This window comes from Manduca sexta, chromosome 17 (genome assembly GCF_014839805.1).
Source record: "Manduca sexta isolate Smith_Timp_Sample1 chromosome 17, JHU_Msex_v1.0, whole genome shotgun sequence".
NCBI lineage: Eukaryota > Metazoa > Arthropoda > Insecta > Lepidoptera > Sphingidae > Manduca > Manduca sexta.
In genome coordinates this window covers 9,702,495-9,726,386 of record NC_051131.1, presented here as the reverse complement: position 1 = coordinate 9,726,386, position 23,892 = coordinate 9,702,495, and the positions used below count along the sequence as shown (strand labels likewise).

At 35.7% G+C, this 23,892-nt stretch overlaps 1 protein-coding gene across 5 annotated transcripts in view; it reads right to left on the bottom strand.

Moving 5' to 3' along the window:
* The window catches only part of LOC115448475 (RNA-binding protein Musashi homolog Rbp6), a 476,181-nt gene that overhangs the window by 97,976 nt on the left and 354,313 nt on the right, over nt 1–23,892 (bottom strand). For all 5 annotated transcript variants that reach the window (XM_037439533.1, XM_037439531.1, XM_037439532.1 and 2 more), the window contains one exon: nt 15,370–15,418. In XM_037439533.1, coding sequence (XP_037295430.1) covers nt 15,370–15,418 — 49 coding nt within the window. The remainder of the gene's footprint in view (nt 1–15,369; nt 15,419–23,892) is intronic.

Here is a 23,892-nt window from a genome sequence, read left to right as displayed (position 1 = left end):
TCCAACCTAAATCTGTTGTTACCGGAGGCATAACTACATATAACATTAGCAACTCTTACAACTCCCGCGTGGGATTACGTTAGTGATCACGCGTAATGTACTATTATAATAGTGGTAATAATTGTTTGAATAACATTCTGTGTGCTGTATTATCCGACCGCACTTAAATATTCACCAAAATGTAAATTTAACTCGGTCGAGTATATTTTGATTTTATAGAGTTTCAGCTTTATGGCTTGTAACAAAATCAATTCAACCTTTTGCTTGATTTATGATTGTAACTATTAAATAAAATAAAATATAGTTTATTTGGCCACGGTTTAATATTTATGAATGTGTTCTTTTGTAAAAATGAAGTTAATGTTAATGTTTCGAGTGATTTGCGATATAATGGTTTATATTTTTCATTCGTGACATAAATGGTTTCGGAATGTATGTATCTTAGCTTGTTAAATTATTATAGCATTAAATATGTTATTTATGTAGATACTGTTTTATGATATTAGGAGTCTTGTGAGTTTCTTTTATCAAATTTTAAACTAAGGTCATTATATATTGCTAAGCTATTCCAGCAAATAGCTATTAAGTGATAAGGTTATTATTTTGCCGACCGTCTCGGTGGCGTAGTTGTATTGCGTGCACGGTACGACACCGTTTTAATGTCCCGGGTTCGAATACTTGGTCGGATAAGGTGAGAATTTTTTTGCCCAATGTCAACTCGGATACGACAAATTGTATCCGATTTAACGGTAGGCTCGTTCCATGTCACATCATGGGACGGAACACATAGGCCAAATGTTGATTGCATCTTGCTTACCCTACAGACATAAAAGCGTGAAGTGTCTGTTTTATATTTATTACCTCGCCAAATATTCCTAAAATTAGACCAGTTATAAAAAATATTTTATTACCTTCTAAAAATACCAAATTCTTAAACAAAAACTTTGTAAAACAGTCTCATTACAAATGGACCCCTCTCTTCCGCACGAATCGTAATCCCAAGCCTTTGTATCATACGAACAGTCTGAATTAAATTAATTCGAAATACAAAAAACAAAAATCCGCCACAAACGAAGCAAGAAGCACACATTACTCCAATATCAATACAAAATGACCATCCTTCCATAAATCAGCGCGGTATAAAATTCCTTTCTTTGGATACCTTTGAATACCTTTTCCTTCATTTTTTTATTAAAAGGCACAATTAATCGGGGGCTTTTGCGGACATCAAAACAACCTCGGGCCATTGTTAGAAATGATTACAGGAATATTTTACAATGTAAATGTTAATTTTTATTACTCAAATATAACACGAAGCGAAGAATCTGTTGTTATTTTAACAATTTGAGTGAAGGCTTTTTGATTCGTCGGCGTAAAGTTGGATATTTTCGTTATGATGATTCTAATTTAATTTTTAATTAACAATAAGTTGCTTTAAGGGGTGTGGGTTGGCGTTGTTAATAATAAACGGTTTTTGTTGCATATAGTGGTTAGTATTTTGTAATTATGTTTTACAGTACTATCAAACTTTGGATTTTGTATATTTAATATTTAAAATGAAACTGATATCAAACATAATAATATTTGTTACTCTAAAGTTATAAATCTAAGTTCCACGAAAATGATTTTAAGCTAATATGTGACCGAAATTATTATCCAATTTTAAGAAACGTGTATTATATATAAAAGGCAAAAGTTGGGATTGATTACCTAAATTCTGATTACAATAAAATTACCCTTCACGACGTCAAAGAGATTAAAAATCCGATGAATGTATGATATGGAACAATTTGGAACGTTCCATATTTTGTTGTTACATTTATTTACGTTGCCGAACATTACGCACCGCCAGCTAACAATTCAAAATGGTTAGTTCATTAATTTTCTTACAATGAAACACGAATGAATGAACTCAATTAAGCCGAATGCAATTAATAGCCACGAATAATGGCGTTGGTGATTTATCAGTAATAGCTACTATGGTTGATTGACGTTTTTAATTTGCCACCAGGGAGCGTGGCGGCGTAGCAGCGCAACTCGCAAGTCTCTAAGGCGCCTTGTACAGCGCTTCAGCCCGTCAACGTCGACAGCAAGTGGTCAGCTCCTCGGGGCGTGTTGTTTTACATGAAAACCACTGATAGTTAACGCCTCACTGTCTGTCTCGCGCCACACTCGCGCCCGCCGTATTCTCTTATTTATTATAAATAGCCTTTCCGTACGAAAGATTAAACGGAAAATTTGTTAACTTTACAGCCGCTAGTCGTTTAACATTGGGCCGCAACTGTCGCGCATTAAAAGTGTTTAAATATTAACCGTAGTTGCAAAACTATTTCATAAATCCTCACTGACCGCCGCCATAAAATTAAAACAAAAAGCGCAACTGTTAAATTTAAGCTGTCATACGACAAAATAACAGATATAACGGCTACGTCAGATCGTTCCGCATAACGGGTTTAATTTACAAAACCATTATCGTGAACGCACCAGCAACTTCTCATTCTACTGCCAATAAATCCACTTACCATACATTCGTTGAAACTGTTATGTTTTGTAACATGGGGATAATGATATGTGAAAACGTTAATTAAGTATGTAAATGCGGCAAGATCTAAATGATCGGCCACGAGCCTCGCAAATTACTTTGTGAAGCACCTACTAAGCGAGTGTTGGACTCACCACGATATCGGCTTACTTGCGTCCGAGTGAAAATGATTTTTAGTCCACAGCCGGCGGCAAGCCATTTTGATTGTTAACGCTGGTGTTGTACAGCCTAAATTCAATTGATTAGTACGAATCACGTAGGTTGTTATTCGCTTAGCACAGCTCAATTATAACCTTCTATTCGATTTGATGTCCGTTTTGTCCCTTGGGATGTTCGCTGCTCGCTTTGGCCAGCAAAGTTTAAATTAATTCTCGATTGACACATCAGAATCTCGCCAATACTCTGATTTTAAAATACTCTAAGGACCTTTTTCACAATAAATAATCCTGCTTTACCAGTTATTTATTTTTGTTTATTTCGATACAATTGCGGGTGGTTCTGTTTATAACTTACTTAATTGTACTTTAATTTTGTTTTTAATTAATATACCTTTAACTTGACTAAAATATCTCCAAAACGTGGAATCTCATTACGCAAATGCTGGAATAATACGTAAAAAAAACTACCAACATTTTCTTTCATTTATTGTAAGACCTACCTAATTCAGTATACCTTTAGAACAAAAATTAATATCTTCAATAAAACTGTTTGCCATAACCAGACATAACCAGCTGCCAGATTAATATATACGCTTATTTAATAGGATGTACTTGGATAATATCCTCCACAAGATATTTTTATGACCAATATGGTTTGAGATTGTGATATTAGGCCATCTGTTGATACGCATTAAAGGGATATCCGTGACAAATGTACACATAATGCTATGGCAGTTCTGTTTTCAGCGTTAGTAGGCAATATTTTTGTCTGCGAGTGGACGCGGGCCGTAGAACAAGACAAACGTATAAATCTGCTTGCCGCACACATTCGTTGCGTGTTTCAGTCCGTCTCGAATTTATAGCCCTCGTCTCTTACGGCTCTATCAAAACTTGCAATATATTATTTCTTATTACAAATACGTTTAGGGCAATGAGGTTAGAAATTTGGCATGATTAATATTTTTCAAGTATAAGTGTATTTGGTATTTTAGAAAAATATGTTAAATTGTGTTAGTGTTTTAAGATTTTCAATGTAAAACAATATTTTACAAAGTAATTAATGTAAGGTACAATTAGATTTAATATTAAAATTAAATGGTGAGTGATTATTATCCACCAAGAAGTATTTATTGATAAAGATATTGTGGATACCGATTTCAAAATGTTCATGAAGCATTTTATAATTTCCCTTTATACAACTTCATTAATATTATTCCAATACATTTAGTTATACTAAAAATAACTTATGTATACCAGGTATAAACCCGTTTTAGCAAATAACTTGAATGACAGACCATTCAAGTTATATTCGAGTTTCTATTGTATACCGAATAAATGTTTAAATTATCAATACTCCACGAAGTTGTGCCCAACTGTTCAAATAGTTCATTGTCAGTTTTACTAAATTCGATTTTATTATAACATTTTGTTTTTGTCCCTTTTTAGAATGTTATTAAGGGTGATTTTGATATAGCGTTAATAAATGAAACATTGTGCCAAAAATCACCCATAAATAGCAAATATTTCCATCAAAATTCTCAGTGCTACTTTTTGAGTTTTGGTCAGGTGACTGTATTTCCGACTGAAATTGCGACATTGCCGCTGCGACAAATTTTCTAAGAGCAGTGGCAGTGATGATGATTTATTATTCATATTTATTTTGTTTGCAACTTGTCCTTTTTATTTTACTAAAAGAGTGCAACTAACTTATTGTAAAGTGTTATTTTCAAGATAAGTATGTGGCTTAATTTAGTAATGTAATTTCAAAATTTTATTTATAGGAATTATGATTTGATTGATTATAAAATTTTATATATACTTTACTTTGTCAAGGGACAAAGTAAAGTATATATAAAATACTAGGTTACATACGTTCATTGCAACATCGATAAGAGTAAAGGGCCTAAATCACCTGCTTAAAATAGAAATGATGTTATAGCAATTCACTAAGCCGCATTGTATCAACGCGCTGTACTACGTGGACATAAAAAATATTGTTAAGCTGAGTTTTTCTTACATAAACATTAATGAGATACACAGTACATACTATTTAAGTACCTATGAATTTTTATGCAAAACCTGTCTGGTCAGTTGATATTCCCGAACCGATGAGTAAATTCGCAGCGAATCGCGCGTGACACATAATTGACGAGTGAATAAAATGTGATATAGTGACGTTGGCGGCACAGTGGTGCATGTTGTGACCCGTCGCGTGCCCCGAACATCTGTCAATAAATAAACTTAAAACAATTTAAATTGACTTCGTAAAGGTCCGTCCAAAGCCGCACAGCGAAATCTAGTTAATTAAAATTGTTTTAATAAACAGTACGTTTAAAATGGCAGATTAATATTCTGCGGTTATCGTATCATTGTTTTTACTGAGAATTACCTATACCTCAAAACGTTGAATAATTGACAGATAATGGCTTTTGTTAATAAAGCGTCATTAGTCTCTTAAATTATTTAATGTTTTGCATGGGTTTTATGTATCGGATAACACGGTAGTTTGGCTTCAATGCAGTAACGCATGATGAAATTAATTTCAATTATCGCAATACTGACACAGTAATTTTTTATGATTGAGAGATATTAAACTGTTTTACAACGTTGGCCGGATTAGTAAGCGAATACTTTCTAAAATTTTATAAACAGCCCGCAATTGCATGTCAGTTTCTTGGGGATTTTTTCGTGTATCGTCACAAGCAATTAACACAACCAAAATACTAGTAACATTAGAATGCATGTCCAGGAATGAAATTCGATTCCACCACCTTATCAGTTACTGGTCTTTTGCTGGCATCAATAAATTAAATTTAGAGTTTATAAATTTATAATATACCAGAGATTTTTAGAAGGCTAAGACCTATCTTGTGTATTTGTGGGGGAATGTAGACCAGAGTCATGATAATTACGAGACTCGAGCGGGCACATCCCGAGCACCTGTTGCCGGCAACGACTTTAACTAAAATTTAGTACCATACGTGTACAAGCCCCGCGCGCGTCACTTGTACATAATTTTCAAGCGGTTAAGTAGTATTACGCATTTGTACACACACGATGTATAAGAAGACATTATTGTATTACATTATGGTTGTTCATTACAGTTACTAAATAACTAATTTCCTTTAGATATAAACCGCACGTGTATACAAGCTGCTCGCGCTAAAGCATTAATACGGCGCATGCAACTAATTAAGCAAGTATCTTAACTCATTGATCTCACGCCGCGAGCGTTGAAACCGAAATACGCTCCCTTGTTATTTTTTCGCAAAGCGCACCGGAGCAGCGTGGTGAATAGTTGCAAAAAAAAATGTTGAAACTTCTAAAAATATGATTCCATTTTATAGCGAAGTCAAATGTAACAAGTTGGGGAAATACGGATCGGTGTATCACGTGGCGAACGAATTTGTCTTTCACCGGGTGCAATGCGCTCGCTCGTACTAGTCTCACTTTACAGCGCTCGCTTATGATATAGCCGGGGCGCGGGCCGCTGTCGACACTAAAACTTTCAGTGGACTGTTACATCGGAGTCAACTAAATAAAGGCCATAGGTTTGAACCGGAGATTTTTCATGGGCGTCGCGTTTACGCCGATTTTATGTAGCATGAGCAAAATACAGCTGTAATTTCAACACGGGAAAATGTATATTACATCGAATCCTTAGTAGAAGTCTGACAATGCGGGGATTTTTGGAGAGCCTCGGGCAAGGTAAGGGTAGGCGCGACTCGAGTTTGTTACATAAAAATCCCGTTATCGCGACGTGGGTCGACAGATTACTTTCTTGTTAAGAGGACGAAAACAAGAGTTAGTTCGCTTTCTACAAGGAAATAAATATGAACTTTTTTAACGTTCTTTTTAACTGCGAAATATATTCTGTAAGTTCTTTTGTAACTATTACAAAGGCGACGCTTTTTATTTTGTTACATTTTATATGCGAATAAATCAAGTGAATTACTTTCATTGCTATTCGCTTTGTTATACTTACACATGGAAGAGGCAAACAATGAGCACAGAGCATCTATTTCCCGAAGGAATGTTCATTGACTTAGATCGCGTTATGGTGCACGTAGGTACTACGGTGGATACATATTCGAAACGTGACGTAAGCCTGTCTGCCTACTGCCAGTTATGCTTTAAACATGAATGTAAATACCTTTTTCCTAAAACTACCGATACATTGTAACCCGGTTTAATGGCTGTAAGCGCTCTCGTTACTAAACTCATTGTAATAAAACCTCCATTTGCATTACGACCATATTTCAAACAAACGAATGAAAATAGTTTGGCGATACAAATAATTGGACATTTAAAACAAATTTCGTTGACTGTAACAATATATCGCGGGACGGCCGCGAATGTAATTCACTTTGAATTTTCGAATGGTGCAAAAGTAATCAGTCGATATATAGCGCTCAGTTCTGGAATGATCTCTCAGCTGCGGTGGCAAACATGCAATTTGTCCTCGGCGTTAAATCGACCACAAACAAAACGGTCGGCTCTAGCGCCGTGCCATCATTCACCTGTGGTCGGCCATGGTAATGAGATGAACCTACTGTTCAACATATTAGGCTGATTGCAATTGTGCGCGCTCTGTACGTGAAACGCTCTGACCACACCTACCCGCATCCTGGCCGATTGAAATAGCACGACTATATACATATGTGCTCATACTGCGTGTGTCAATAAATGATTGTTAGCTCACTATGTATTATTCTACATACCGGAGTACTCGTTATCATTAAATACCATTTAGAGTGGGCGATGACGCGAATTTCATTTCTAACCTTTGTACAAAATCATACTGCTTTAAATCAGGCAACAAAACAATGATAATTTCACCTTTTCATAGTCAAACAAACAATGAGATAATAAATTGTATGAATTCGTATTTTGTTTGTAGCAAAGCCACAAAAAGCGGGAGCGGTGAGCTCGCCGGTAGCGTGACTCGGTTTTCGGTGCGTCGGCGTCGGCGCGTCATTACTCAACTGCGGTCAACGAGGTAATGAGATGGGCCTCTGTGCTCAGCCGCCAAACTCATTGTCCAAACACCCGCCAACAATATAACAATACGTTTCATGCTTCGGCCATTGTTAGCTATCATTACTCGTCCTAATTACTGATGAAACGCAAAGTGCGGCCCGTTTGTGATTATCTATTCCGAAAAAAAAACGATGCCGTCCTATATCAAAAGAATTGGTTTAATTTTGCTGACAGTAAAGTATTACGGCTATAAATAAAAGTAAACGCTAAAAGCAGCCGAAGATTTTTTTTTTGTAATTTTATTACAGAAAAGTTGGGAGCATTAAAGGTGGGCGGCCGATGTCATCCGCGGCAACTTTAGCGATATCGTACACGGGAATGACATAAAGAGATTTCGCCAAAAGCGTCTCCGCTACTAAATTAACGGGATAACGCTCTTTAGGCGCTAAGTTTTACCCGCTGTAATTAACTTGGCCTTAGTAATTAAGATGGTTAATAAATGGGTGCGTAGTAAGTCGCTTTGTGATAATTATTCCAGGAATCCTTTAATATAACCAAAACAAGCGCGAATAACTTGCACTTAGTTGGTGTTAATGTGACAGAAGGACTGTAGTTATGCTTTACAGCGAAACTTGGCGTGGCAGTTGAGTGAAATTACTTGCCGAGTACTTGGATGTCACCGCCGCGCCGCACCGGTGATGTGTGCCTATAGTCATCATTACGAAACCTCTTGAACCCTAACTCTGCTAATAAAGCCGACTGGATGAACCCTCCCTAACCTTTGATTTGATGTTTTGATCTGAACGACTTCCATAGACTTAATTAAATTGAAGTAACTAAATGTGTGAAACTGATATTTTGATTACGAATAAGGTTTGTTCTATTTGGTGTATATTTACATTTACTGAAATAATATTTTTGTCTATAATCAGTATTTTTGCAATTAGGGTACTAATCAAAGGAACGCCTTATTTGCCATATAGGTAAAAGAGACAAAACCTCCTATTTACCTATATCAAATTCTTCCGACAATTCGAACACCCATAATTGCAAAAAGACGGATTCGCTTCCTTAGACGGTACAGGGTACCCTGACTATACTTCAATAGTTGCATAATTAGATGTTTAAAATACACTGCTATAGATTTTAATTGATTGCAAGAAAAATTCGACAGTAACTCGCATTTTACATCACAAAAATCATAGTAAGTATCACAACATATTGCGAACAAGTGAAAATAATTAGGAACCAAGCCAGCAGCTCATGTCCCGCGGGTATCTTGCGTGTCACTTCCTGTCAAATGACGTACAACTGACACGGATAGGTGCCATGCTGAAATTGCCTATTAAGCAGATTACTGTTAACCGTCCAACTAGACTGCAAATCGGGTTAGGATTTTACGATATTAATATAAACTGGAAGATGAAACTGTAGTATACGGATTTATGCCTGTAAAGTTAAATTTTGTTATCTTGTGTTAATCAGATTTTAAAGTGATTCATGTAATAATTTTGTTTGAATAAATGTTATAATTAAGAGTAGTACATATACACTTAATTAATGTATTTTCTATATTTTGTTTAATTTAAAATCAACCCAAATTCAATTTTATTAAGATTTACCGCCTAATCTAACTCACGATATTCACATACAATGCATGTTTCCTATTTTAAGTGTCGCATGTCAAGCCAGCGTATAACTTCGTAACGCAACATAAATAACGTATATAGCGCGATATAACGTTTTAATTCATTTGTTTTCACAGCTTGAAATTATCGTGAATCGAGTCACAAGTTATTATCAGACTGCACGCCCGAAGCGTGTAAGTAATAACAATGAAAATCACCGATAAACGGCACAACACTAACACGAACTCGCTGGCTCTGTAATTGCAACGCCATCTACTTATTTGTTCGCAGCGCCGGTGCTTATTGTTCGAAAAGTGACATTGTTAACGATGCATTCGTTTCTTACAATCGATGACTATTCAATTGGTTCCTTTATTCGAGTTGAAGAAAGGCCGATCGGTTTGGAACTTCGGTCGGTGTCATTTCCTGCACTCAATTTTTATGGGGCTCAGTCCTGTAGGAAGTGATTTGCTAAAACACACTCCTTAATGTACATTGTGAAAGCGTCAGATCCTTAATGCTCTATTGACGATCAATGCTTGTGGTTTCGATTTATCGCTATCCGTTCTTAAGAGGCTATTGTTGTTGATTCCAATGGAATTATTGGGCGTATTGAGCTCCCGGACGTACCTAATGTGATTTCGTTTGGTCGAATTACAAGATCGTGCACAATACACCGAACAATGAATATGACAGTAATGCCGGGCACTAGGTACGTTTGTAATGCCCAGAGATTTGCCCGCGTTATTTCATCCAAGCCAAAATGAAATTACAAACTCTCGTTTTCTAGGTAGCGATCACAGTAAAACAGCTGAAGAAATTTTCCAAAATTAATTAATTATACGGTATGAAAGTATTTACGGCAAGATCCTCCATACCACGTTCATTAAAAATGAACGTAGTTAATATAATAACATTAATTACTGACGATTATATTATGGCTTTCTAATGCTCAGTTCTCGTAGAAGGCATTAAGTGTAGTAAACATAATAACACTCGAGGCGAACCAAGATTTTCTACAAAATACAGTAGTGTTTTCCACGGTTACCACTTCCCGCCGTTTTATCCCATTGGGATTTGAATCTCTCACTAAAGCGTAAATGGTCTTATTGCATTGCGATGGCTTCCCATCGGCTGGGACTTGTTAATATTTAACTACACAGTTATGAGATTAAGAAATAATGGAATAGTATTCGGACACCTTTATGCTGTCTTTAAATATGTAATGAAGGAGGAAGTTGGGATTATACGATTATTGCACTAGTTTTACTCATGTCTGTTTTCGCAGGTTAATGTATTTGAGTAAAAGTTGTTTTAATATAATATTATGTCTCTGGCTGAGTGTTTGACGTTATTTCTTTACTGACTTCTCCGCGTGCAAGTTTTGCTAGTTTCAAAAATGACAATATTCCTACTAAGATTTTTATTTAATTTCTAGAAAGTTTTTTTTTATATTTTTTATGGGGGCATTATTTAAGGGTGAAGCATTATGATCACTGCTTGATTCTTATCTTAAAATATGCAAAAACAATATTAATTCGTATTTTAATTATCAATAAAATACTTACAACAAAGTAGAAGACAGTATTACAGCAAGTAATATAAAAAATCGATCTCCTCTCAGCTTATAGATCCAACATTAGATAAATAAGACATTACCCCTAAATCACCTCCTAAATATCCTTTAAAGCGCATGGAGATATATCTTCCTTTAAACGTACTTGTGAAACAGGTGATTACCGTCGGGTCCCGTGAGTTTTGCATCCCACTTTCTCATATCCATGCATCACGCCAAATGCAACCACGATGTCGCTAGGGATCCCACCCGTTGTGGGGCACGATAGCGTTTCGATGTCTCGAATATCGACATTTCGATTTGAAATTTCTGTTTGTATTTCCAAAATGTGGCGTAACCGCGTCTCTAGCGAACGTAAGCGAAAAATGTACCTTCTTTGTCGTAATGAGAGCTATTCTTGGCAAATCTATGCGGCGTTTTGTTTCACTTTACTGTCAATGTTGAGTAGGTATTTCGTGATCAGCGAAATTATTGGATGGATAAAAGAGTCAGTATTTTAGTAGTTTTTTGTCAGTACTTGGGAAATGATTGTATCGTTTCAAAATGGAAGATGAAGAAACTGATACTGGACAGCGTGACAGAACTATCCGTTATGTTAAGTTTTACAATGCAATGCAAAATAAATATTCATTTATGATTACTGTCGAAGAAAAGATTAAAAATGAAATATACCCTAGCACCGATTCGAGAGAACGCCACGCAGAAAGTATTAAATTCTCTCTCCTATAACAACACTAACGAAATTTACATCAATTTCTTCCAAGAATTTTGTAATATATAAAAGTTTTCCAGAGCGTAACCAACGCACAATTCATAAATACAAAGAGACAACAAGGAAATCTGAAATCCTGCAAATATCAGCAGTAATATTTGAAAGCATTGAACTCTTAATTATTGAGCAAGAAGTTAAAACGAGTAAAGATTTCCTCCAAGATATCGTACATTAAATACGGAGAGCTTCAAACCTCAAGTTTGTTTTAAAGTGAATTAATTGTAATACACGTAATATTAACAGGGGCTGTTGGTTCGCCACAAGATGCATCTAAACCCGGTGTATTCTCGTATCTCCCGAGGGAGGAAGCCACGTGCAGCCACTTAGCACTTGCTTACCAAATGTTCTCTTGCGCGTAAACAGCCCTTGCACTGGCGCTATAAAGGTCAATTTCCTTTGTACCGTGGTACAAGGTAAACTTGCATTCTCACTCACATAGTCTGAGAGCTCTACTTCAGAAGCTTTGCTGGTATTAGAATTGCCTCGACATGTATAAAAATAGTGGATTTGAAGTGTTTCCTGTAGTGAATTGAATATAGATAAGACAATACAAAAATCAAAGTAAGCTTAGCATAAATAAAAGGAATTTGCAGCTCAACAAATAAGCGAGCGTGTCCTGACATTTAAAATGAGATTTATAGGAAGAAATAACAATATAAATTGTCAACTTAGTAAATCCACAAGGATATAAAACAGTAGGTCTTCTGATGGCTTACAAAAATTTTACGGCGTCTAAAACGATCGCCATTTATGATTCACGCGATAGGCGTCTTTACACATTACGAAATGAAATGACACTGAATGAAATATAGATAGCACTTCTCTTATGCAAAGTGAGAAGTGAAATTTTCACGCTAGCAACGCACGCATTTGTAGAAATGCGTCCCATAGGCGCGTGAGGTGGCTTGTGCGACCGAATGGAATCCACCCGCTGAGATTGGTCACGGTAGTTTCTTTTTTTTTTATTTAATATTTATGAACTTTGCTACTCTCACGTCGCGCTTTACCTTTGTATAATGGCATTTGCTTCAAGCTCCGCTGACATTTTGAATGCCAAACGAACGTTGAACACACCCTTGGTAACGCCCTGTTGATTAAGGGACAGTTGTCTGCACGTGCGGCATACAACGCAATACATTTTTTGTCTTAATACGAACAGTTTCGAAGACAAAAGTGTTTATTTTTTAAATAAAAATATACACAATGGAAAATATTTCGCGGAGGGACATCGTTAATTATTTTTTCAACAGGAAAGGTCATAAATAAAAGTAAAGGGTGCTATTAAACGCATTATTCGGGCATATTTAATGTACTGAAAAGGCTAAAAGGTTTAATTTTTTTCACAGATTCAACAGCTTTACAAAAAATCACCTTTTGAATTAGGTCTCCATTCAACACATGATTTATACGTTTGACTCTACAGTCTGTACGTTGCGAGGGAAAGAACAATGCTTTTTTATTTAAAGTATATGATTGATTTACCATTTGTAGAAAGATTTGAACCTTCATTTCGGGCTCAATGTGAGCGGGCACAAAAGATATATTCCAAATTGAACCACTAAAACTTCAGCCCTTTTTATCCCAGAGGTCAAATTCACAGAAACTCATCTTATCTTGTATCTTGGGTCTAAAACTAATCTTCCGGAATTTTAAGTTACCGAATGATATTGGATTCGTGTTACTATGTATTTACCGCTGAGATCTTTCGTGTTTCGTAATTAATATGTATGGTTAAAGTGAAGCTTAGAGTTAGCAACAATAATTTTATTCGAATAAAATTATTTGCCGTCTTAAGGGTTGTGTCGGCGCGTCGCCGCCGCTGTCCTCGCCGCAATGAAAAATAGATAATAAAATGTATTGAAATGGCTGTGGGCCGGCTTATCCGGTTGAAAGTCAATGAATATTTGATTTCAATTTTTTTCCCGACGTCGCCGTGAAGTATTCACGCCATACCTAATTTGATTTTCGCCATTCCGCCCGTTCGCTGGGGCAGTTTGCATTCATATTCAGTTTGAATACGCGTTTGGGTTGCCTCTTGCGCGAGTTTGATACAAATAAACAGCGGATATTTTTACATTTCTTGCCAGGATAACCCGACCCAACTGATTACTTTCGGGATAATAACCCGGTAGTAGTATTAGGGGAGGCCTAAGGAATATTTATATAAGATTATTACACACGCCATACTTACATCGCTTTGAATTATAATGAGTATGTAATATAATATTGAAGACGTTGTCGATTCCCTCATAAACCATGAGTTTCAAAGCAAAATTTTTAATTGATTACTTTGCTTTAAATGAAACAAAATACTCGAATGGCAGACGAAGGGCGTCACTGTTGAAAATCAGAAAAACAGGCATAAATTATTTTACATCTTATGCCGACAAGAAAGGGCCGTTTTTTCCTCAGCTAGAAATTAAATAGGATTCGTTTTTGCGAACTTGCATAAACGACGGCGCAACGATATTTCACGAAGTTTGAATATTTGGGTCAACCTGTTTTTTGTGTAATGGGGATTACAGAAGCAAATTTAACATTGTATTTGTTGTAACTGCACGAAACCTTTGCCGGGACGCAAGATGATTTGCCCCGGCACGAAATTCGTAAATTTTAATTAAAATCTTACGCATTGTATACAATGGAGGTAACTGATTACTCAGCGTACAATGTGTTTGTTCGTTATTTATTCGTTTGCGGATTCTGTAGGTGACGTTATCAAAAAAATGGAAGTTACAACATGCGAAATTGAAACAGGCAGATTTCGGGCGAAACTTCGCTTGCGCCTTCACAATAACACGGAATCCCGACGAGGAAACCGTATATTTTATCCAAGCGTCGATTTGTTATTTATTAGTCGGGAATAGTCGTAACATGGGGGAGAGTACACAATGGTGAAAAGGTTGTGCCTGTTTAGTGACGATGCTACGGTAAGGTACCGTTACCTCGCTTCCATCGTAAGTTGACCTCTACATTGTATACAGCATAAATCAAGGCGTGCACGCGATTGCGTTTGTATTGAAATTGACTACTTCAGCAATGGATTTTCTATCAAATTCATAGCAGTATGTTTCATCCGTCGATTTCTAGAATATTCGATACTCTTGAATTATTGTTACTTTAAATATGATATGACAAGCAAAATAAGTTATTAAATACAATAATAAGAATATAAATCGGTAAATTCGGAAACACAAACTTTAGAATAGATTTCTATCAATAAACTTTGACTGATATTATGTATTATATACAAATAGACTATACAAATCATCTTCATAAAATGTAGACATGAACACAAGTAAAGTACAAAAAAACCTTGAATAGCGGCTATTTTTATACTACACTGTAGCAGAGAATTGACGTATTCGTCCCCGTAAAATATAGAAGAAAATTACTTGCGTATGTCATGCGAACATTTGGAAGTTTTACAATTTTTGTACATGAAAGGAAGGTGACACCGCAACCTGTGCGTGAGGTATGACGTTACAGACAGACGGGGGAAATTGTTTATTATTATTAATAGAGTCTAGTCGTTTTCGTTTTTATTGATGAGATTTATGGAATATAAATGAGTGTACGTCGATCGTTCGGTAGCACGTGATGTGACAGTAACCTCATCCTGGTTTTGTAAATAGAATTAAAGATTTTGTCGTATATTATAACCTAAAATAAAGGAATTCATATATGTAGCTACATATTTATATGACACTTACCTCTGTGCCTGTTGGTTTGTTTGTCGAACATTAACATGGCATCCTCAATCTGAAACAAAAAAAAAAAACACAATAAACTTCAAATCTTAAATAGATGGTGAGGAGGAATCTCGAAAAACAAGGGCGTTGTGCGCGATTTGAGCCTCGCCCCGGCAATAAAACACTCCGCCGTTGTAATAACGAATAAGCACCGGTACAGAGTAAACCACACGCTGCAAATAAACTTTGATAAGCGGGGGCGAGCAGGTAATAACGTATTCATAGAGAAATAAATGGAAAGTCGCCGGTTAGAACACGAACAATACACGGCAGCCGAGATGCGCTGTCACCGCGCTGGCTGCCGCCCGCGGCTCACGCGCCTAAACATATCCGCCAAGGAGCATTTTTAAACTCCCACCCAGCCAACAAAACAGTGATAAATCTGAAACGTAACGAAATTGCATCGTAAATATTCATGCTGACGGCGACGTGTGACGGCCCCGCGCGCGTAATTGTATACAAGACTTAATTATAAATTCCTTCCTTATTAACTTTTCAGATGGTTGTCAGATATGTACAGTATCAGCGGCGCACCGAAGGGTTCGCGGCAAGCGTGGCCGAAATGACCCGTGTTGAAAAATGTGCGCGTGTAAAAAAGCGGGCAAGTTGTATGTGACAGGCCGGGGCCCGTGGGCTTTGTCTCGCAGTCAGGACGGTCGGAGTCGGCGGCCGATCCCCTGGGCGACATTACGCGGGAAGGTCGGCGCAACGCACTCCCGATGATCGATGTCGAACACCCGTAACAGGTGACCTTTCCTTGAATTATTCCTACCTGTAGAAACGTTTGTTTAGTGGTGATTTGTTTGAGCGGGAATTGCTGCCTTACTTTATGGTGGGTACCTACTCGCGAATTGGACTCGACGGGTGTGAATATGAAAATATGTTATTTGCATTTTATATCGCATGCATGTAATGTGATTTGTTTTAAATGGAAATAGCTATTGTCAAGTCTCTACTGTAGACAAATAGGTTGCGCGAGAGAAAAGTAACGCATAAAATCGCGTAGATCGTAAACAAAATTTATTAATTTGTCATAAGTTTAATTTTGATAAGTAATTTGTGTATACTAATTTGACCGCAATAATATCGCTTAAGTATCCACTGATAAAGCAAAAGTTAATGACCGCCTCTACCCACGGGAGATGGCTCAACTTCTTTTTATATGCTTGTATTTTGTTTTAGATAATTACTCAGTCCGTTTTAATGGCAATTATTTTAATACATATTTATTTAAACAATTACTACAATGTAGCATTTATTGTGAATACTCATGGCCACATGTTTTAGTCCCTAAGGAACATTTACTTATTGATGGTGATTGTTATTGCCTTTCTTTATCACTCTAGAGTACGAGACAGTTGCTAATAAATGCGACTAGACTAAAAATTAAAATGAATGTTGTAAATTGTAGCGTCTTCGGAGTTTCGTTAGGCGTAATCGTATTTCAAATCGCATAATTTAGGAATTTATTATTAAAAACTGGAAACTTTAGTACTTTTTTGAATATCTAAGCGAATAAAAATTAAGGATATTTTTGCGAAGATTTTCTAGCTACTAAGTTCTACCAATGTTCTGATTCCAATAAAAATCTTAGTGTATATATCCATCCGCTATGAATTGACCTAATGCGGTATTGTTACGGGCAATTTGTGGTGCCTGTATCATTTTGTTCTTTCTTACCTATTTGTAATCGAATGTGTGCGAGAGAGACAGGATGATGCCTACGAGGTCACTCCCTTGGGCAACGTTACAGAACGTTACAGTGAAACCGAACTCGGGTCAGTGATCAATGTGGATCCTCTAAGGTGTCTTTTGAGTTAATGTTTGTGTGTGATTATCTATAGATTAAAATTTTGTTTGATTTTACAAAATAAGAAATTTATTTTTATTGTCTTAGATAATTATTATGAAAATATAGAACACAAGCGGCGATACCCTAGTTGGGTGTGGAACGGACTGCCAAGACGAATGTCCGCAGGTTCAAATCCCAAGGGCACACACCTCTGACTTTTCTAAAATGATGTGTATATTCTTTGTGAATTTATCGTTCACTTTAACGGTGAAGGAAAACATCGTGAGGAAACCTGCACATCTGAGAAGTTCTCTATAGGAATTTCGAAGGTGTGTGAAGTCTACCAACCCGCACTAGGCCAGCGTGGTGGACTAAGGCCTAATCCCTCTCAGTAGTAGAGGAGGCCCGTGCTTAGCAGTGGGCAAGTATATAATACAGGGCTGATATTATTATATATTATATAGAACACGAGATAAACAAATAATGATAGTTACTGTGAAAATATTTAAAAATGATATTTGAGAATATTTGCCGAGATCCACTCTGTAATACTAAGCGCACACACAATTTTTTATACCATGAAACTATTTTAGATGTCGTGCATAATGCGTAAAACTTATTTTTAACGGGCAAGTCACGTAAACGTCAAGTGTTCTAACAAGTGGAGCCTAATAAGAACATTTATGAACACATCGGATCGTGACCACTCTAATACGCCTTTTAATATTCCGGCAATGCGTGCTCGTGCGATTCTCGGGAACTTTAGTAATTCCACTTAAATATTTTTCACAGTATGTAGGTAGGTATGTCCATAATACAGACGTAGTTAAGGTATAGAAAATAAAATGTACAAATTTATATTGAATTTTTTTAATAGTATTCGATACGAAACTGATAAATTGGATCAAACGCTACACTCTTCCTCAAACTAACTAAATTATATTTATCTTCATAATCATCAGGTCCAATGCTGAACATACGCCTCCCCCAAAAATTTCCAGATTGACCAATTGGAAGTGACCCGCATTCAAAGATATATTATATATTAATATTGCAATAATATTTTTTTACAAATAGAGTGATGATACCTTCGACGTAAAAGTATTTGAAAATCCATTTCACGGACGGTATCAATAAACCCACACTTGTAACAAAGGGCACAATTTTCTCTAATGTTGCCACTTTTCTACTAAGCGGCATCTCTATTATTAAGTATTTCATTTAAGGGGAGACACTCCGCCGTCCCCGGAGGTACCTGTCGGAGTAATTTGCTACGTGTACGCTTAAGAACATCCACTTATTTTTTTTTGTCTTCGTTGTTTGCGAGGTTTAGAGCAGGTATTATAACAGATTTGACGTAAACACAGTTATTAGCTTATGGTCACGTCTTTGTGAAATATTCTCCTGTTCTTCATTACTTAACTCGAGCAATTTGTTTATGTTTTTACATTTGTACTTTTGTAAAGATATTTATATCCAGAAGGAATTTTAGGAAAGATTTATTGTGTGTGATGGAAATTTTTAAACGTTGATGTTACTAGTGATTTTGGTTCACATTTTTAGTGGGTCATAGTTGATATAATCGTTATAAACTTTAAATCATCAGAAGAAATTAATATTTTATTTGTTCTTTATCAAGGATCGTCAACGAGAGAAGTGTTACGTCGTATGACAATCTCACATATTGTAAGAAATGCAACGGCAGAGGCCAGTTCACCTCACTGCTCTGTGGCACGGTAGCACTGATGCGATAAAACTATCTTATCCATTTGAAAATGGAAATTTTTAACAGCATGAAACTACTACATTCAAATAATAATATTTGAACTATTTAATTAAATTTTATAAATAACTTACATTAAAGTGCTTACACAAATTACAACAATTTTTATTTTCCATATAACCAGGAAATCATATTAATACCCGTATAAGTTGCTCATATTTATACTAATCTTACAAAACACAAACTGATAACCAAGAAGTGACAAACAACCCCACATCTAAGCGCAAACTAAAACAAATACCATGTCCACGATAATTACGTATTCCGAAACTAATATTACAAATTCGGTCTGTCTGTTGTAACTAGTTTTGGAACAATGCATCTTGTTTCCCCTTCGCCTTTGGTTACTTAACAGTTTGGGGAGTCCAGCCACGGTCAGCCTCGCGTCAATCAGCGGCTACTGGCGTCAGACAACAATGCCCAAGAATGTCAGCTGAGAAGCTCTAAGCGTTATCCATATTGTTTGCAAGTTTCATTTACGTAAGTTGTATTCTCGGAAGGATTCTTTAGATATTAATCTGTTGTCCGTTTGAAACAAAGAAACAGCAATAGTGAGGTTTCAATTTGTTGCTATCTAAAAGAATTGTAAATAAAAACGATATTACGGCTTGGAAACTATACAAATCTGTTGTAGTGCCGTGGTTTATACGCAACAATAAAAATATGTAATAACATTTCCTGACATTAAACCTTAACTGGATATTATTAGAGTTGTCTTCTCGTTCTAATTTTCTCGTAATTCTTAGGATAAGGTACAGTAATTAAATGTTAGAACGCAAAATTAAAGCTGTTGGTATTTCTATGTTTTGTGCTTGAAGTATTCAAGATTCATTGTAAGTTCATCGCAGTGGCGAAGATAAAATAGTCAATAATATATCGTAATTTTTCAACAATATACGAATATTTGTGTAAAACAATAAATTTAGGGTTATACAAACTCTTAGCAACTCTGCAAGAAGCAATTGAAAGAGGAGGGATCAAAGTAACAGTGAGAGTCAGCGAACACTCTTTAAGTTGCAGTGTTGGTATACAGAATAATTTAGTTAGCAGAGAACTGGCAGGAAACTCAATAAAAGTGAATCACAATAAGAATAGCTACTCTTCAGGAAATGGCGTAAAGAAAAAGTTTTAATTTGTTTAAATATTTCTGCGGGTCGGAGTTCCCTCGGTGGCTCTCAAGTTTCGTGTCGTGGCATTAACTCGCCCGCGGCGGCCTAATGGGGCAAGCCACCTGCTCTTAAAGGCGACATAACAATTAACTTGAAGAACAAAATATTAGTTGAGTTAATAGAGCCACTCAGATACACTCGGCCTCTGCCCTCCATAAATAACACCCCTTCTCCATGTACAGGACGTCTGCAATTTTGTCGTATTTTCGTAATGATTATCCGTGGGGCGAACTCCCGGGGAGGATAGCACCGTTTTATCCCTGTGTTTTTATAGGCGAATTGATTGGGAGCCGCTGGAAATAATCTTGGGATTGGATTAGTTTTCTTAGGGAAGTTTTCCGGGCGAGAACTCGCCGTTTCCTTATTAACATACCCCTAAAGAATACTTTATCGGACAGCAGTAATTAAATATAAGAAACGCTTCGAGCAATTGTATCAGAATAAATGGAAGCCGAACGCTGTTTGCAGCGAAATACAAAATCTTGTTCGAGTGTCAAATTAGGAAGTGTTTCAATAGAGGGAGAATTTGGGATTTTTGTATAGGAAAAAAGGTAGCGAAGTTTCCTTAATCCTAGGATAAATTCAAATATTTCATTTCAAGACGTTAACCTCCGCGGAGGCGCAAACTCTTATGTACATTTTATTTGTTCAGCGAACGATAAAGTTTTTTCTCATGGTTACGGTGAAAAATACGATATTCATTTCTGAGAGAGATATCCATTCTTTAAGTCAAGTAATGCTCTATGTAACTATCTACCTATGTGAAAATAGACAAGACAGAATAACGTTAAAACAAAGACTCGCAAAGACAGCTAACGTACTCTATTTACTTTTATTATGCGCTAAGGAACGTTATTCGCAGTGCCTACTTACTATTTTCTTTTTTGCAAAGATAGCCCATTCAATGTAAGTAATGACGGCATGATAGCCTCAGTTGCTTGGCAAGTTTCGTATTTCACTAAAAATAAAACTTCATTTTGAAAAAGCATCAGTTTCACTTTTGCTTCATTTGTGTTTGGCCTGAAATGAATTCTGTCTAAAGATTATCTTTGCACAGTCATCTACGTTGGTGCTCGCGTAAGACGGGGATACGTTACACCTACATTTTCGTACAAACGGTCTTTGAATCAAGCCAAGTGAGTGTGACGTGCATGTAATATATTACGCTACGTAAATTATATTTTATCGTGTTATGGCTAAATTGGAGAAAGAAAATGTACCTCATTCTGTGTCATTGTTACTTAGACCTGTCAAATGTATTTGTAATTTCATTTCGTAATTCAATTTAGCAGATTCATACGTTTATTTATTTAAACAGCTCATTTTATGTAGGCAATAGACTTCATAGGACATTGTCTTTATTACTAAAACCCCTCTTAAAAAGGTAAAAGGCTATCAATTGGATTTTTTAGGTTATTTTTTATTTAAAGATCCTATATCTGGTGCTTATCTAATTTAATATCTGCCTGGTTCAGCTAGTATTTCAGTCATTTCTGAGATTGAACCAATCACTTTTACATGACTAAATTTTACGTTTCAAAAAACAGACAGAAACATCAATATATATACATTCAAGATCTAAATTGGCAACTTCGCATCTGCAGCACTCTATTTGAGCCAATATTATTCATTTGTATAGCGAAGTTTATTTAGCAATTACGAATTTCCCGAACCATGAAAAAATCTGTGAATAAAATATGAGCAGAATTGTAAGTAAACCGGAGAACGTTTTTCTTATTTGAATAATCACTTAAACAAACAAAATTCGACCAAATCCATCTCATTACTTATTAACCAGCTTGAGTATGAGACAGCGGGGAACATTGATACATCGATATAAACTGAGCGATTGTTGGCTTGATTCGATTTAGTTCTAGGGATTTCTTTTTGTTGGCAAAGTTACGTAAAATGATTAGGGTTAGGTTTTCAAATGGAACTTTTGTGTTGTTCTACCTTTTGAACGATTGTAGATAGACATTGAGATATATTTCTTATTGCTTTTCATAATATTTTAGATATCGCACACAAAAAAACACTAAAGAAATAAAAATCTAATTACAATTTTCTTTGATAAAGTTAACAACCATAGCTTAATAAAAAAAAGGTTTTGGAATAATTAGAAAGAGGGAAAAATAGCTGATTGAAAATCTGTGACCGAAACTGACGAAACACCTTCAAAAACAAACCGATTGTTGATTATAGACTTGAATAGAATGTCTCGAACATCAAAGAAAACATCGAGCTTTGTATAAGGAACTTCTTTACTCCATAATAACATCTGTTCCCTTTATTATCGGATATAAAAGGTAAAAAGAAAAACTGTCCTTCTTTTGACATGTTAAATGTTATTTGAGTGGCCAGTTTTATGAACCGGAAAGTCACTATCTCTGATTAAAATATAGTTTTGTGTGTTATAAATGGTATGATTTTAGTTGTACAAAAAAATATTTTTTAATATTAAAATATTTATTTTTCGGATTTTATATTAAAATTTTCTCATTCGATTTCATTTCGAAGACTTTACTGTCTTTATGGTCACGAGAGAGACTGAGGTGTTGGTCGTCCGAAAAGTCGTAGTTGCAATATATAATAAGGTATGTAATTATATCTTCAAAAAAATATATTATTTAAATCCGCAAAAAAATCCGAAAATAGTTTCATTTTAATGTCTAACATTCGCGTAAACATAAGAAGCCATGAGGATTTTTTATGTTTCATATCCATAAGGTGTGAAACTTTGATTAATACCACTCATGTTTCGCACACAAATATAATGAAAACGATCGAACTTTACAAATTAAGGCACTTTGAAAATAAGCACCGTCATACTATTATTTAGTTGAACCCGACCTGGTTTTTGATAGGAAAATCAGTAATTCAACTATTAACCTCGAAAGTATGGAAATTATTCGATTGCCGATGCGGCGAAGCAACGCACCATAATTAGCTACGTGACTCGTTCAATCACGGAATGGGAACAAAAACTGATGACTAACTTCAAGGCTTTTTAATTATTAGGGTATTTTTAAAACTTTACTAATACTTCAAAGTTAGACCTGACCCGACCACAGCTCCATGTTAATTACCAACTTTTTAAAAACTGCAACTCATAATAGACAGGGAGCCTGGAAGATGAATGATGTGGTGGCATTTTAGTTGCCTCCTTTTTACATAAAAAATTGGGGAAACTGTAGCGCGAATCGTTCGGCTCGGTGGTTTTGACGTAAAACGATATGAAGGTAATAAACGGGTATCAACTCCATTGTGTGTTCGTTATGTATAGTCGTATGGTGAAGAAAATTACTCCAATCAAATTGAAGACATAATTTATATGCAATTATCGTGAATGAAACTTCGGTATCGGAGACACGGCTATAATTAAACGTATTTGTAGTACGTGAGGTTGTTATTTCTTCATTTTGTAATGCTATGATTGTTAGTTTGAAAACGATAAAATATTCTGATTTATAATAATGCCATATAAATGTTAGAATAAAACATAATAATATAAAAAAGTACGATAAACATTGTTAGGAATATTTAGTGAATCTACTTATAATACAACACAGGAACTAACTTTGTAGAATACATAGAATCAATTTTAATGGACCGTTTAAGTATTTAGAATATGAGACGATATACCTAATAAACAACTTAATTACATCCGAAACTTGTGTACGGACCCTAATTGATTTGCTATGTCCAACAGTATTGGATAGAATAAATACGGTACAGATTTT